General features: G+C 34.5%; 1 protein-coding gene across 13 annotated transcripts in view; it reads left to right on the forward strand.

Annotated features, from left to right (window-relative positions):
• tmod (tropomodulin) overlaps positions 1-18,042 on the forward strand; it is a 242,200-nt gene that overhangs the window by 171,042 nt on the left and 53,116 nt on the right. For 11 of the 13 annotated variants that reach the window (XR_011331054.1, XR_011331055.1, XR_011331057.1 and 8 more), the window contains exons 2-5: positions 1,103-1,255; positions 14,305-14,472; positions 14,979-15,102; positions 16,827-17,047. Coding sequence is in view for 9 of the 13 variants with exons in the window: in XM_069819521.1 (XP_069675622.1) it covers positions 1,103-1,255; positions 14,305-14,472; positions 14,979-15,102; positions 16,827-17,047 (666 nt within the window). In the remaining 4 variants the exon portion in view is untranslated. Of the gene's footprint in view, positions 1-369; positions 567-1,102; positions 1,256-14,304; positions 14,473-14,978; positions 15,103-16,826; positions 17,048-18,042 lie in introns of those variants that run through there. The other 2 variants (XM_069819528.1, XM_069819527.1) reach the window with 2 other exon arrangements.

An 18,042-nucleotide genomic window follows, 5' to 3' on the forward strand; every position in this document is an offset into this window, starting at 1 on the left:
TTTTCATTGTTGTGTCCTTCCCCATGATGGCGTGGGTCCCACATATTAAGTTCACCTTGTACATTTAAATGATGTAATTTAAAAATGAATTCAACAATACAATTACACTATCGTCCATCAACGCTTTTGAATCTCACAATGGTTCTCAGACTGTCTTCTCTTCTACCTGTTTATTACATTGTAAATTCACTCTTCGTATGAATAATATAACATTAAGGTTTTCACATCACATTATTAAATTTGAAAGCTAAAACTTTCGCAAACTACGAAAGCTGTGTATCATTATGATATAATTTCATCATGACCAAATATGGCGCCGACGTTACAACGTCAAGCAAGTTGTTATCTAGTGATATTTTCTCGCCTAATGCGAGACGATTGAGGGGGGAGAGGCTCGTTGTGTTGCCGATAGCCGAATGTAAAGATCGGGACTTGTCTGAAGGTGGGCGTAGGTTGTGTTGATGTTTGTGAGTAGTGAGTGAGAGTGTCATACATTAAAGTAAATAACTACCGTTAGTTGGTGCTCATTATTGTTTTTATACATTATAAAAACCTCTAAAGCAAAGGCAAGTATATATGGCAGTCTAAGGTAGCGTATATGGCGATAATACAAGCATCTGTTCTCTACAATGCCATGGTGCTTCATCGATCGTGACCTAATAACTCATGTCATAGGGTGTTGGCTTTCTGCTCTTCATATTATTTGAAACATTTCATTTCAAGAGCCAGACATTCTGTTATATAATTTTGATAGGAGTTTCAAGTGTAAGTACATGTTGTAGTACATGTTCTCTTTAAATAGGCTATGTCACTTATCCCAAGCCGAAATTATTCTAGGCTGTAATTTAGGTTTCGAGGTTGCCAGTGAAATGACTAAAGCTGCAGTCGTATGACGCTTTCTTTATTCTCACGCTCTTGTATTGTAAATGCAAGTTGATTGTCATGAAATGAAAGGTATATCATGTAAAGTACCGTACTTCATTTCATACGCAAGGGTCTTCTGAGTAGGTAACGCAATATTTCGCCGGTGGTACGGCTTTCATAGAGAATAAACGCAAATGTTAATAAACAAATGTTGGTAATGTTTTTTTCTTAATTACAGACATCGTCAACTACGACGACAACAAAGATGACAACAGCGCAGAAACTTTATGGGAAAGATCTCAGCGCTTATGAAGACTTGGATGTTGATACTTTATTGTCACAACTTACTCCAGAGGAGATAAATATTCTCGCGAAGGAAGTGGATCCAGATGTGAGTATTGTCAGCAGATCAATAATTAAATTGTAATTGTCATCTCTGATTGTGTTCTGTGTTGGGTTTGACCACCTGTAATATTTGTTATGATGTGAAATCTGCCTCAGCTCTGTTAACCTATCATCTTCTCATTGTGGACTGTGGTAGCCCATTTATCACCCCTGCTAGTAGTAAAATTTTACTATTGATATCTCAGTGTTGTTTGTTACCGATGGCAGAAAACCAAACAAGGTCAAGTGGAGAATTTTGATTGCAACCATCACTTTTAGTAGCCTATCATAAAGCAGGAATTGTTACATTATGACAGCTTGAACTATGTTGCTGTTGTATATGTGTGTAATCCCACACATTACGGTGGAAAGGAATCTCTGCCTAATCATGGTGATTTGAATGCCTGTTAATAAGGTTCCTGGCTGCATTGCTACCCGAAGCTTTCTCGTATACATTCTTAAGTAAAAGTTAGCACAGTGCCATTCGAAATAGTACAACGTTTCCATATTCTCTAAAGCTTGTTTGTGCCTACCTATCTTCTCGAATACAAGTTTAATCCCAATGAACTTTGGCTAAGTTACTTACATAGGGTGTAGAAGGGGAAGGTGTGTGTGAAGTTCGAATGCACGGCACTCATTTTGCCTATTGCTTAGTTATTCACCGCCAGAGGCGCAAGACGCGTCCACCAGAGTACTTAAATGAGCGAATTTGTATTTTTGGTCCAGAGAAATACTCATTTTTTCGAAAACATTTGTTTCTTTCGACCATTTTCCCTGGGCCAAATATACAATACATATTGAGTAAAAGTTAATATTAAATTAGGCTACTAATACGTCGTTAACATGCCACACGATATGATATATTAACTTAATTAGCACTTTTGACAACTACATTATTTTTAAAAATTCTCTTATGACTGGTGGACATTCTTGCTCCGTGGCGGTGGAAAAGATAAAGGTGTCAAAACTTTTCATGCGCACCTGGTGGTAGAAAATATCCAAATGTGTAACCAGGATGAAGTGCTGTGTATTCAAACATTACCAAGTTACCGTACTGTTTTTATAGGTAGGTCTATTGCCATTACCGTCTTGTGAACAGAATTTGAAAACGAAATGTTTGCCTCTGTTATTTTATTGAACAGATTCTCAATAAAATCGACAAGTCGGTCAGTTTTTAATTAGGCTACTATGCAGGTCTATAAATTGTTTAATAAGATTACATAATTCCAAAGTATAAATTATCAGTATTAACCTTCACATCAGTAGTTCATGAGACTGCTAGGCCTAGTTTAAAAGAGGGAAAATTCTAAATTTCTTTATGATATGTGGGTATTAATTGGGCGGAACTTACGCTTCATAGACAAAGTTCTTTAATCTATTACATAAAAAAATTATTCAGTGTAGGCAAGTTACAGGCGAACCTACTATATATGAAGTTTCCTTCTGTGTTATTGCATTTGAAATTAATTTATTACCATATGAGAAAGTTGAGCTGCAATTAACTTGAAAGTAGCCTCTATGTCCATAGAAGGGAATTAGAACTATGACTTGAGGCTTTCCCGGCGTTTGATGTAGAATAACTCTTCTCGGGTTCTTAGCCAGGTGAGTTGGAGATTTGCTTCCAAGCTTTCGACGGCTAGCTCTGCCATCTTCTTCAGGGAATGAAGTGATGTGGGACCATGTGCCCTACTGTTGCATATATACCGGCTAGACATGGTCCCACATCACTTCATTCCCTGAAGAAGATGGCAGAGCTAGCCGTCGAAAGCTTGGAAGCAAATCTCCAACTCACCTGGCTGAGAACCCGAGAAAAGTTATTCTAGAATTAGAAGTATTTGACAGGGAAACTGTGTTGAGTAGCTTCTTAATCCAGATTATTTCCACTGAACATGAGCATTTGTATCAAAGGGAATTGTTATCTCGTCAAAATGTGTGTTATGAGTTATTTAGTAGGTGTGTGTGACACAAGTTAGTTATTTAGATGTTTACTATAAATTTCATGAGCTAACAGCTTAGAAGTTGTGAAGTTTGTGTTAGATGTATGGTATTAATCATAGTATCAATCACAAAAGTCCCTATTTCTGTCTCTACCACAAACTGAATGAGGAGTGAAAAATTACTTCACTAGTGGCAAAATTATATTTTGTGCGTAGGCTTAATTTGTGTAAAGTATGGGTATTGGTTTAGGTTACGTAGTTCATTATGGCCCACCTAATTTTACAGAATAATCTTGGAAGCCTCGCCACAGAATCACGAGAAACCTAATCTAACCTATCCTTACCTAGTCTTAATAGGCCTACCATGGTATGAGAAATAATTCCACACAGTTTAGATAAATTCCTGACGTCATGTTGGCCATATTGATCTAGGTAATTTGTGTGTTCGTGTGTGTGCAGTTACTTACTTACTTACTTACTTACTTACTTACAAATGGCTTCTAAGGAACCCGCAAGTTCATTGCCGTCTCACATGAGCCCACCATCAGTCCCTATCCTGTGCAAGATTAATTCAGTCTCTACCATCATATCCCACCTCCCTCAAATCCATTTTAATATTATTTTCCCATTTACGTCTCGGCCTCCCCAAAGGTTTTTTTCCCTCTGATCACCCAGCTAACACACTATATGCATTTCTGGATTCGCCCATACGTGCTACATGCCCTGCCCATCTCAAACGTCTGGTTTTAATGTTCCTAATTATGTCAGGTAAAGAATACAATGCGTGCAGTTCTGTGTTGTGTAACTTTCTCCATTCTCCTGTAATTTCATCCCTCTTAGCCCCAAATATTTTCCTAAGAACCTTATTCTCAAACACCCTTAATCACTGTTCCTTTCTCAAAGTGAGAGTCCAAGTTTCACAACTATATACAGACAGTACCTCCTAGAAAACAAAGCCAATGCACCATGCATCTTGGTGTAGCAATTTTAAAAGAATCCCGACAATGTTAATTTGCAGCAAACTTGTAAACATACAGCGTGTTGAATATGAATATCATTCCATTATTTGAACACTGAAATAGTTAAGTTAACCTTTATTTACAAAGGAGTTTGGTTTACCAAATTATTGTGTAAAATACCATTTTCTTAGTGGGAATCAGTCTACAAACTACAGGCAATTTTCTGTAAGTGTTACAAGCAGAGAAGCATGAAGCATAGAAATAACAGAACCAATCCTACACGTTTCCACTTACATTAGTGCCACTGTTGGCTCTTAGTGTTCTTTCCCTGGTTTGAAATATAGTGCATGTACTTCAGAATGTAATGTAATCTTTTCGACCAAATACTCGCAACCATTTTCTTTTTAATTTTAAATCTTTAGGAAACTAGAAAATACTTACTTTCTCGCCCGCTTCATAATTGCTTTTGCATTCAGGTACAGAATATTTGTTCACAAATTCTCTGGACTTGAATTTGAAAATAATGTTTAAATTTAAAACTTACATTGAAAGCTATAAATTTCATTGAGAATATTGCAGCTTTTGGAAGAGTGTGATTTTATGATACGAAAATATTTAAGATTTATCTTATTTCCTTAGTTATCAACAGTAGCCTATATGACAAAGTAAAAAAGAATGAGAAGGTAAAATTTCTGAAAGAGATCTGTTACTAGGCCTGTGCTAATCTTTTATTCCCTTGGACTGTGTACCATCACACTAATTTAGTGTAGCTAAACAGTCTTAATCTCGATATAAGCCATGTCAATGCTCAACATTTTTAGTTCTCAGTATTGCAACACTAATTTTCTGTTTATTTTGTCAACACAATATTACTATTCTCACAATTTCCTTTCATGTACTATTCTTATGAAAGTAAAAAATCAGCACATGTCACATACCTGCCTTAATATTATTAATATTAACTCTGATATTTTTAAATGATATTATCTTTTCTTTAAGCAGTATTATAACATATTTATAAAATCACTCTCCCACACTATTAATTAGTACAATAAATGAGACTTCCACAAATTTCTTTTCGTATTTCGATAGCCCAAGAGTTGTGATGTCATTCATTGTTGCCTGGCACTGTTCTAGGAGACATTGGTTTGCGCGCGTTTTTTTTTTTCTTTCTTTTAGGCGAAACAAAAATGATGAGACACTTTATTTCTTTGGAGCGTGAAAAAAAACTTTATCCATGACCATAACGAAAAACATGCCTTTACTAAATACTTTTGCGTGTGTAAAGTAGGCTATTATTCAACATTACTTTATTTCACTAGTGAGATAAAGACTTTACCTCACAGTTTGAACTTTATCTCACAGTTCATTAGTAGGCTATTTTCCTAGTACCCGGGTACACACGTATACATTTCCATTGAACTATTACTCAAGAAGTTAATATATTAGTTACTAGATGTCACTACCTCTACTTCTTTATTACCATTTCTTAAATATACATACACTCAATCTCCTTCTCTTTTCTCTATCTGCTACGTCGTAATTTGTACATTACATCCATATCTAATATGCATCTTTTTAAAATTTTGTAATAATTTACCTTTTGGGATACGAGGAGACTTGAACCTACGAAGTTGGGTTTATAGGATTTTAAAACAACACGCGTTAGCCAACTGAGCTAAACAGACACGATGATTAATGAAGTTTTAATATTCCTCTTAAGTTTACAGAAGTAAAATGTGAAATTATTTTAATCACATTATTTCCGTGAACACTTCTAAATAATCCCTGAAACTTCAAAAAGACGAAAATACACGTTTAAAGTGAAAAAATATATATTAAAATTATATAATTAATTATAATTTGTTATTTATCCAACGCCTTAGATACCATTCTTTACTAATCATGGCCTCCTACATCATGACCTACCTAGTAACGTATTGATTCTAAAATCCATGTCATGGTATGTGATTGCATGAGGACTTATTTTCAACATATTTTCTTTTATAAAACATAATTTTTCGTTATGGTCATGGATAAAATTATGTATGGTACTTGTGAGCGTGATCTTTATTGCACTCGTGTAATTTAAGCACTCGGCTGACGCCTCGTGCTTAAATCTTTCCACTCGTGCAATAAAGATGCACTTACCTCACAAGTACCATTAATAACTATTAAATTACTATAAATGATCACATGATGGTAAACTTCAAGCTGAATGTAATTTTGAAATCTTTTAATTAAAAATTTTAAAGAGTATCCATATTAAAACATTTATATTCTTTCTCCTTTCTACTCTTCAAATAAGATAAAAAAAACACGTGTGGATAAATAAGGCAGTGTTGTGTTCCCTTAAATAAGAAAGTTACAGAAACACAAGTTCAAAAATGAGATACACAGCCAGTTTTACATGGACTGCACGATCGGTATATTGCTGAACTTAATTTTAATTTTCATTATAAGCAGTTAGTCTTTATAAGAAATAAAAATGTGATAGCTTTAAGTATTAGTTTGTGAATACTGGTGAAGAGTTCAGAGAATTGAACGTGATTTGAGCGCACGCATTTACAGGAATATAAAATGTCAGGGAGAGATTTGGAAATTTAATTTATAATAAATTACAGCCATAGGCCTACATGCTCATTCTCTTTTGTGATCATCAAAGTATATAATTTCCTTCATTGGTTGTTTGAGAGTGTTTGTATGACGAAAAAATAATTAATTAGTATGGAAGTACTCATTATACCCTACCACAAGACATCTTTATATTCTTCATCTTATACAGTTTCAGTTGCTAGAAATTGGAACTCGCTTCCGAGTGATGTAAGGGGTTGTTGGACAATAACTTCATTTAGGTCAAAATTGCATGAATTCTTACTTAACAAATTAATTGCTGATTAATATTTATTACATATAACGAAACTAACATCTGTCCATTCCTATTATTATCATTAATTTCTTTAAATAGATTTACAAAACCTCTAATGGCAATTACATTAATATTCTCATTATAGAAATATATTTTAGATTTATATTTTCTCCCTGTAACATAGTTCTAGTAAGCTTATATTAAATTAATTTTCATCATTTTACTAGCTATCTCAAACCTCAAATTAATTATAATTGATTGAATTAAATTAGCTCATAAATTAAGTTACTACTTTGCCTTATAGGTTTATCTAAATTTAAATAAATATGTAGTCTACTAGTCGTTAACTTAACTGAAGAATATTGCTGGAGAACCATTTAAGTGTAGTGTAAATATTCGTAATTTAAATATGTATTGTATTGATTAAGGCTGGTTGAGTGGAAGAGAAGGCCTTATGGCCTTAACTCTGCTCGCGAAAATAAAACATAATTATTATTATTATTATTACTTTCATTACTGTAAGATTTTTCGTTTTATTTATCCCATTTCCTCATTTTTACACACAGTCATGATTCAGCCTTACAGGGACACGTTTTACAGCATTTAAGCAGAGTTCTTTAACCAAAAGAAACTAGCTTTGTTAATTCAATAATTCTGATGTCATTCATACGAAATGTATCTATTTACTCATCCGCACGCAAGTTTCCAGGTTGCTTTACTATATATTTAACAATGATTAATCGTTTTTACAATCAGTATTTTATCTTTAGGTAGTACTAATCATACTTCTATCTGTGATATGTGGCATTCTACGAATACTGTGTGCATATAATTTCTTTCCTAATGCCTTGAGAGTCCTTTCAAATGAAATGATCAGAGCTGCCGAATATTCAGCATTCTGCAAGCAGAATTTTGTCTAGGGATGCAAAACTTAATTGCATTCAATACCAACCACACTCATCTCTGCTCTGTCAAACAATAAATTCTATGCAATGTTTGCAATACCGTTTCGGTAGTTTGAAGTGCATCACATAGGTTGGCTGGCACCCAGGACTGCGAAAATGTGACGCACTTGAAGATGAAGCCAGGAAAGTGTTTAAATTGTTTGACATGTCGGTAAATGAAATGAATGTTGTCGCCGTCAGGTGGAGAGTGCAGCTGTAATTCGTTCCATCCTGCTGATATGTTCCCTCGTTCATTTACTTACTTCAGTTACCTACGTGGTTTTGGATTTTTGTGTACTCTCTTCAAAATTCCATACTGTTATCTGTATTATTTTGTTTGAAATCATCCTTGTGACTCAGTCTCTATCCGTTGTGTACACGTCACTAGTGACAATATTATATACCAGTAACATTTTTACTTCGTCATATTAAAGAGAAAAGGTATTATGATATTTAAAAAATCAATTTCAAAATATTTCACGGAAAAATGCACATTCCTGGTAATGGCATTCTGGAATGACTGAATCTTTGTACAGCGATTTCACCTGAACTACTGGATGAATTTTGTACACATGTATTGAGCTTTTCAAGTATCCAGGATTTTATTTCTTTTAAAAAGTTTGAGAGTTATTTTACCATCAAAATATACAGGGTGAACCGTAAGTAGTGACATTAATTTTAAGGGATTATTCTTCGAGATATTTCAAACAAAAAAGTGCAATAAAAGTTTACTCGTTTTTTGCTTCCTTTTCGAAATAAAAATAGTTTTTTATGAAACATTTTATAACGTGTTTTGAGAAAACCATCGATTTAATTCCCAAGATGCTCAGTCAGTTTAAGAGAGCAGTGTGTTATGATAATAAATGACTGAAAGTATTGTAGTTTTGCCCTTTAAATGTGCAGAAATTTCATTGGAACAAATGCAACTTTTCGTTCTGCAAAGAAATTTTACAATGTTACTTCTTCACGTTTAAAAGATAGGCTAAAACAAATTCTTTCAATAATTTATTATCATAATACACTGCTCTCTTAAACTGACTGAGCATATTGGAAATTAAATCAATCCTTCTACTCTTCATCTTTCACCGTCTCTGCAGCTCATCTCTGGAACTCTATACCACAGCATGTCAGAGACTGTCGAACATTGTTTAGTTTCAAAAATAAATTAAAATTGCACTTTTTGAATTAGATTCTTTTCATTTATAAGCCCTTTTCTCTGCCATAGTTTTATATTTCTTTTTCCTTCCTTTCCCCTTTTTTTCTCTTTATCAGCCTATGAATTTATCATCATAGCCTTTTTATCGTTAATATTAATTAATTTTCGTATTTCTTTTCTTTTTTATTATTATTTTATTACATTCCATTTTGATATATTCTTCCTTAAGTTTTTCCATATTAACCATTTGTACTAAATGAGTTGCTTTTACTATATTCCATATTCCAATGTATTTTACTTTCTTTTTTACTATTATGGTATTATTTTCATGTTGTTTAGTGTCGATTTTATGCTATTATTATTATTTTTTTTGTAATATGTTAGTATTCTGTTCTGTAACTTCTTGTTAAATTTTAACTGCTTGTATACTTTGTGACCTGGTAGAGTGTAAGAGAAGGCCCTATGGCCTTAATTCTGCTAGTATAAATAAAGAATTCATTCATTCAAAGAATTCATTCAATGGCTTTGCCATAAGACGCTATGAAATGTTTGATATAAAACAATATTTATCTCGGAAAGAATGCAAAAACGAGCAAAATTGTAGTAAGTACACTTTTTTGTTTGAAATATCTCAAAGAGTAGGCCCCTGAAATGAATGATACTTACGGTCCATTCTGTATGAAAACTGCTTATTGTATGCCTATTTGAATAGTATTTTCAGATAATATGGAATCTTATTGGGGTGGGGAGGCAGTAGACCCATATAATTAAGAGTTTCCTAACCATTATCTGTTTATCTATTCTTGAATTATTAATGTATGTTAAACCAGATTTTAATAATAATTACACTTTTAGGAAAGATTGTCATCATTATAATAGGCAATCAAGTATGTTTTATCAACCAGGATGCCGGCCAACAAAAACCTGTGAACATTTTGAAATAATGGCAATATTTATTCATTCTAAGCAGTGGTGAATTAGACATGTTATCTCTGGTTGGTTCATTAGTAAGTTCTTTCTTGACATACAAGAATTTTTTAATTCCGACTTTTATTGATTTATAAACTTGACAAGGTTTATAACCCTAATTGGCCTAAGACTGCAATATAAATAAATAAATACAAGTCCAACCAGAAATGATGTATGAAATATAATAATTTTGCAGCTATTATAATACAATGTCGATTTTCCAAAATTGAGATAAAATGGTGAATTAAATGCTGTTTACATGTGTCCCACATTTACATTATTATTTACAAGGTTATGAAGTATGTCAGCCCACGTTTGAGTTAGCCTTACAGGCAAGGTGATTTAGGTTGACAATAAACGAAGGTTTTTTTCTCTCACTTTAACAGCTGACAGTGTTAACTAGTAAAGATCTCTACTGCCTTCGTCACGGGAAAATTATTACAAAAGGTCACAAAGTACGCAGGTTGATGCCCCACTTACTTAAAGAATTAGCTGTCTTGCAAAAATAATGCCACGTATTTTCTTAAACTGTAGAAATTATCAATGAAGTCAGATAAGTTAGCGTATCTTACGTTTTAATTATTAGGAAAAACATTTTTTGTATTATTCAGAAAATAAAAATGTATATTTTTATTGGTGCCAGTGCATATTAAATGGTTTCATTCATGTATGCATTTTGAATGATATATTAAAGAAAAACTGTAAAACAAAATATAATTTGCAACTCATAAAATAATGTAATTATTGCGAAATGCATAAAAAGTCAGATCATCTTCATAGCACTTACTGTATGTAAGTGAATGGAAATGGGCTAAACAGTGCCACAGCTGTTCAGTGCATTCAAGTCACCATAAGAGTGGAGTTACCGAAGCTCTAGTCAGGTCTGGTTCCAGAAGCTGATTCATAGTCTCTTTTGGCACTATTCCCTGATGTCATTTGTCTGAGACGTAATGACTCACATTCATTGATTACATGCCAGACTGTCTCCTCTGCTTGCTGTGTGTGGGTTTGCATGTATTTCCTAAGAGAACATACTTTTGGATCACCACTTTCTTATAGCATTGTTACTGATCATGTAAAACGAAGCATAGAGAAGATGAAGTATGTAATACTTAAAATTTACATTTGTAGTTAGTGACTGTTGCGGTCTGCTATTTGTTCTGTCAATGTACACTGGCGTTCAAAGATATGACCTACGATTTTCTGATTGTGTAAGCGAACTTTCAAACCACGGAATAAGTCAGAACCAGAGATATAATAAATTGACAAACTTTGAATTAGTTCCACTAGTTCTCAATTAGAGATGAGCTTAAACGATATTTTCAAGTATCTGTGACAACTGTCGCTGTGACATTTAAATATCTGTGACTTTTATCGGTGATTTTGTCACACCGATATTTTATATCGATACGTAGCCTGAATTACACCGATATTTTGTCACACCGATAAAAATTAGCAGGAAATATTGAAGAGCAGTGAGATATGAATACGATTTCTCTATACACAGCACTCATCAGTGATATATATGGGAAAATCCAACAAAGAAATTATGTACATGTGCCATTAACAAATAAATACTAATCTAACTGAACAGTAACATGTCAAAAGTTAACCTCATGTACCAAGAGGTTATATTATAGATATTGAACCAGTTCATCATTTTTAAATGTAGTTGGATATGGAGAAATTGAGGTTCTATGATTATCCTAATCGTTTTAAAAATTGATCCTTTTTATTGTATATAATATAATGGATAAATTGTTTTAAGTCGTGCATTAACATTATAATATTGAGTCCTAGAATAAAAATGAATGAAACATAAGTATTCGGGAAAACATTGGAAAATAATTACAAAACAAAACAGTTGTTCAAACAGGATTTTACACAAGATTAAGTACTGGTAACCAATGGTGTTATTATTTAAATCGTGTATTAACTACATCATTTATAACAAGATGGAGAAACTACCGCCAGATTGCTGTTATTGTATCATGCGCAAGCGCAAACCTACGACGTAGAGGAGAAAATATCAGTCACAGAGTATTGAATAGGGAGCAGATTTCGATAGCAATATTTTGTCACATATTTCGCGTCATCAGTCACAGGTTTATCTGTGACAAAATATCGGTTTGTGAAATATCTGCCATCTCTATTCTCAATAGGTGGCATCATTATTGGGGCAATTAAAAATGTACCAGGGAAGATGATGATGTAGATTAAGCATAAATTATTCACATAATTCACAATATCAGCGGTTTTCAGCTAAACCCAGTGTTGTTTTATAATCAACAGGGGGGGGGGGGGATGAAAAATTGAATTCTATAATGCAGATATATTTATGCACGATAGGCGACACTATTCATAGTAGTACTGTTAATAACTAAAGAAGGTACACTTATATCAACAAATTCCGAATTATCGATCAGTAGGATCACTGTACTTTGAACGCCAGTGTACCTTCTTCTGTTAGGTAGTGCAGTAGTTCAGTGCCTAGATCTGAGACTGCTAATGGGGAGATTTCAAACATTTAGTTACTCTCCTCTTGTTATACTGTAGGTTTAGAGTTGTAATTTAATTGAGGACGTATTTCTTGTATATATAAAATAATAGAAATGAGAGATATTTATTTCCTTAAATAGGAGCCTTAACTGAGAGTGATACTATTTAAGTATTACTCATTGAAGTAGCAGTCACTGCTGGTAAGTCATCATTAAGTTACTACTGTGTGCAGGTGATGGTGCATACAGTATATTGTTGGGAAAATTATGTCCCACCCAGAAAGCAGGAACTTCAGATACCAGCAAGCATGCTCCCATATAACTTACTGGTTATGGCGACACCTGTTCAGTAAATAACAAATTATTCAGTAATGTAAAATACTATTAAATATAACTAGGAAAAAGCCATCCAAGTTGAAAAAGGAAACTCTGAAACTGCCTACATCCTTATTCTGAAACCACTTGTTACTTTTAACTGTAGTGAACTTTAAAAGATAAAGTTATAAAAATACTCTACATATACTGAAAGAAGAGAAAAATTGCATCTGAGAAAACATCGCCTCCATATCTCAAAATGCCCAAGGTTGCGGGTTCGATCCCGGGCCAGGTCGATGGCATTTAAGTGTGCTTAAATGTGACAGGCTCATGTCAGTAGATTTACTGGCATGTAAAAGAACTCCTGCGGGACAAAATTCCGGGACAGCCGGCGACGCTGATATAACCTCTGCAGTTGCAAGTGTCGTTAAATAAAACATAACATTAACATAGCAAGTTATGCGTTATTTCTTAGGCAGGCACTACAGTATTGTCTAGAACAAATATCTACATTAAGGAAGAATTGGTACCTCTGTTCCTCCAAACGTGGCCAAATTTATAGACGAGTCATGATGGTAATTCTAAATATTTTTTTCTAATGTCACCAGGTTGTCTTTCGACATTTCTGGTCTTCTCTCCTGGCAGTTGCTTATATGTAATCCATTTCTAAGGTTGGGACACCTGGAAGGCAGAGCCACGTTACCCTCATATAATAGAATTATCATGTATGATTATGAGATGCCAGCAGGGGTTTTAAATTTAAACTTAACCTAAATTCCAGACCATGAACGACCACAGAAGTGATTCCTTTAAGGAAAAATCCCTGTTCTAACCAGGAATCGAACTTGGGACTTCTTGAACTGTAGCCAGAGGCCCTTACAACTAGACCACGAGGCTAGTCGTAATTCTAAATGTAAAATAGCATTTAAACTATATAAACTAAATGAGTGTGTAATGCAGGACATCTTGATTGACAGTTGCACACCTATGCATGTAACTAGTACGCTTACATAATGGAAGGGAAGGAAAGTATATACACTTATTGAATAGACATAAGACCGCAGATTTTCCTGTCATTAGCTGTACAATCTTTGAGCATTGCATGATTTGGTATTGCTGTAAGTTTCCTCTGAAACAGAACTATTGAAATCATAGATTCCAAAGTGTAGCCTAACCTTGGTTCTTTTGCAAATCATGCAAATCAAAATTTCAGGTATAACTCCCTGTGAAGTTGATTTGAATAATTTCGAGGGAAAAATTGTTCCGGAGCCGGGTATCGAACCCGGAACCTTTGGTTTAACGTACCTTTGGTTCTTTTATTTATGTTCGTTATCTTCAATCTTCATTTAAATATGAGAAGTTGTAAAAGTGACATTGTGAACCTATATTCATTATGTTCTGCGTTACAGGATAACCTTCTGCCTCCATCTCAGAGATGTAGCTACTCGTGTGAGAAAGACCCCACCGGCCCCCTGAACCGCAAGAAGCTGATTGAACACATCAACAAGCAGGCATTGGAAACCCCTGACAAACCGGAATTGAAGCCGTATGTTCCAGGCACCGTCAGAGGCAAGAAGGTACACTCTATATCATTGTTAGTTAGGATTAATACAGTGCACTTACATGATTACCTACTGGTTTTTTTTCCGAGGTTTTTTTTTTCCTTACTGACTAATTAGACGCAAATGCTGCAAGGAAGAGACCAAGCAATAAAACTAGCGCAAATGATTTAAAACTGCTACTTAGAAATGCAGTCATTTTACTTACCACATTTTGGAAGGTAGATTGAGGTGTTGGATAAATTAATTGGATATTGAAAAGGGTTCCTCGTAGTCTCGAGGAATGGAAGTCTGTGAAATAAATTGTGTGTCTGTTTTGAAGTGGATGACTGGTTCAGCGTGCTTCTTGGAATATCAAAACTCGGTTATTCCATAACCTTCTTCCTGAATGTTCGATATCTTACGAATATTTGTCATCCAGGAGAAATGTAGTGGTGTATGACCTGAAAAAACGATTAATAGAAATGAATATAATGAAAATCCATTGTATAGACAAGATACAGTGTTAATATTGACTGTTGCAGTGGATCCCCCCTCCACCGACGGTGCAGGAGCAGGAAGCAGAGGAGCAGATCACCATAGACCTGGGCGACGAGTATGAGCATGCTCTGAGTGCGGCCACACAGGAGGAGATCATCGATCTGGCAGGTAACTGTCGTCTAGTATAATGTTGGAACACGTACAGTCTTAGAAAAAAGTTTTGTCGTACAGATAGGCTACTTTATAAGTCCCAGAAAGAAGGCAGTGTGTATAATCAAAGGACAAGTGACCTGGTTCACAAGAGGAGGACTAGTTGAGGTAATACAATTAGTTTTGTTTCGTTGTATGTCTGATCATGCGCACTGCCTCCTTTCTGGGACTAATAAAGTATCTGTGCGACAAAATTTTTTTCTAAGACTGTACTTACATTACAGCCCTGCAGTTTCTAATTTCGTTCGAGTGTGAGAGTGATTGTGTAGTTGGCTATTGTATTGTATTGTATTGTATTGTATTTATTAACATTCCATGGTATTCATACATTGCTTACAGCTAGAATATGGAACAAGTCAAAAAACTTAATACTATTATAAAGTCTTAATTTATAGTCACAGTCTAGATGAAATATATACAGACGAGATTTACAATATAGTCTACTAGTACAACACATAGTTTTAGTATCAATTTCATGAAGTGTTATTGAATGTCATGAATTCACCTACAGAATAGAAGGCGTGAGAAATTAGGTACTTCTTTAATTTGGCCCTAAATAATTTTATGTTTTGAGTTTCATTTTTTATATCGATAGGGAGGCTATTAAAAATGTTTACTGCCATATAACACACTCCTTTTTGATAGCACGATAGACTTGCCGATGGAGTATGAAAGTCATTTTTTGACGTGTATTTATGCTATGAACTGTTGAATTAGTTAAAAAGTTTTCACGATTACATAAGAGGAAGATTATTAATGAAAAGATATACTGACAAGCCATGGGCATTATTTGTAGTTTTTTAAAATAGTCCTACACGATTCCCTAGATTTGGCACCTACTATTATTCTAATTACTCTTTTTTGTAATAGAAATATATTGTTACTATCTGTGGAATTTCCCCAGAATATTATTCCAAAACTCATTCCGAGTGGAAGTATGCAAAGTATATTGTTTTTAAGGTATTGATATTTACTATCTTTTGCATAGATCTAATAGCAAAACAAGCTGAATTTACTGTAGTTTGGGGGTAATTTCTTTAATATGATTTTTCCAATTTAACACATTATCGATTTTTAAGCCAAGAAATTTGGTTGTCGTTGTTTCTAATAGGAATCTATTATTAATTATTGCGCTAGAAATTTGCGACGTTGAATTTGGACAGGATGTTGTGAGTGTATGAGGCTTTGTCGCTCGCTGCTGAACTTAGTGAGTGGTGCTGGAGACAAGCAAAACACTTCCATGACAGTTGTCGTAGTAAACATGGATTGGAAAACTGTACAGGTTGTGGAGGCTGAACTTTTAAGTCACGAATACAAATTAAGCAAGCCATTAGACCTCACAAGCAATATGTGGAAAAATTTGTTACAGAACGAACATAAATCATTATGTAATTTCATTGCTTTATTGTTATTCTTGTGTTATTTTTATTTTTGAACCAGCTCCTATTTCATCAAGTTTTCGTATGTAAGCCCATGACGTTTTCATTTTCTTTTCCAATCAGTCACAGAACCTGTTTTATTAAACTTATCCACTAACTGCAGTGTTTGTTTTCGTGTTGGAACTGGACTGCCAGGAAATTTACGTCTAAAGGCTTGTCTTGTTCTGTCACGCAAATAATGGAACTTGAGAAAAAAGTGACAGTACAGTAGTTTTAGCAATATGATGTGTGTGCTGTCGACAGCCATCCTGGGCTTCCACTCGATGATGAACCAGGACCAGTACCACGCGTCCCTGCTGAACAAGGGCCAGCCTGTGGGTTTGGGCTGGGATGGCATCACCAAGGCGTCTCAGCCCAAGCCGTACCCAGCGGAGCCCCCCAACATGACGGACCCGGACACGACCATCAAGCAGGTGCAGGATGACGACCACACGCTCATCGACCTCAACTGGAACAACATCAAGGTGAGCTGTAGGGACGGATTTTGTTCAGATGCACGAATAAATTGAACAAAAAAAAATACAAAAATGTGGTTAGTTATAATAAAAATAATTAATGGATCGTTATTGAGAAAAGCAATATAAAATGGTAATTTATTCGAAATTGGTGTTAATAACTTTTTCTTACGTCAGTTAATGTTACCGGTATGGTAATGAAATGACACAAGGAGGACATACCCAAAGCCCTCTGTGTTGGAGAAATTATTTCCAACTGAAAACTTTCGAGTAATGATAAGAGCTTAACAGTAATTATGTTCAAAGTTTCAAGTACTTGTCTATAACGCAAAATAGCCGCACACTAGCCATACCAACACATAAGACATCATCGTATTCATCATCATACACAATCTCGCTCTCGCGCCTGTGGAATACCCTACCCAGTGACATCAGAGACTGTCGGAATTTAGTAGCATTCGAAAGCAAGCTTATTAAGCATTTTCTTACTGCGTAGAGTAGGTTTAATTTGTACTTACTCAATAAAAGAAATGGTTCTCTCGTCTTAACTTTCATTAATCAGTTAATCTTTTAGTACTTTGATTTTTATTGTATTTGTAAATTTAATATTAATTGTAATTATAATTGTAATTGTATTCTTAATATTGTAGTTGTAATCCCCTGGTAGAGGGGAAGAGAAGGCCTGATGGCCTTATCTCTACCAGGTTAAATAAATAAATAAATAAATAAAATAGAACTGTGCGGCCTTTGAAAGCTTATTAAATTTTATGTATGAATTGTTGTTGTTGTTTTCTAATGCCAGGCGTTTGACAATAAAGTCATTTGACCTCTTGCACTCCAATATTTTTCAAAGATATTATCATGGTCAGCCACTGAAGCACAGATTTGAGGTGTTCCGAATCCATTTCTTGGTTTGAGTTGCACAGTGGGCAGGTAGGGGACTGATATATTCCAATTCTATTGTATGAATTGTAATTGTCCCAATATGTTGTAAACTTGAGCAT

The sequence above is a fragment of the Periplaneta americana genome, chromosome 2 (genome assembly GCF_040183065.1).
Source record: "Periplaneta americana isolate PAMFEO1 chromosome 2, P.americana_PAMFEO1_priV1, whole genome shotgun sequence".
Classification (NCBI taxonomy): domain Eukaryota; kingdom Metazoa; phylum Arthropoda; class Insecta; order Blattodea; family Blattidae; genus Periplaneta; species Periplaneta americana.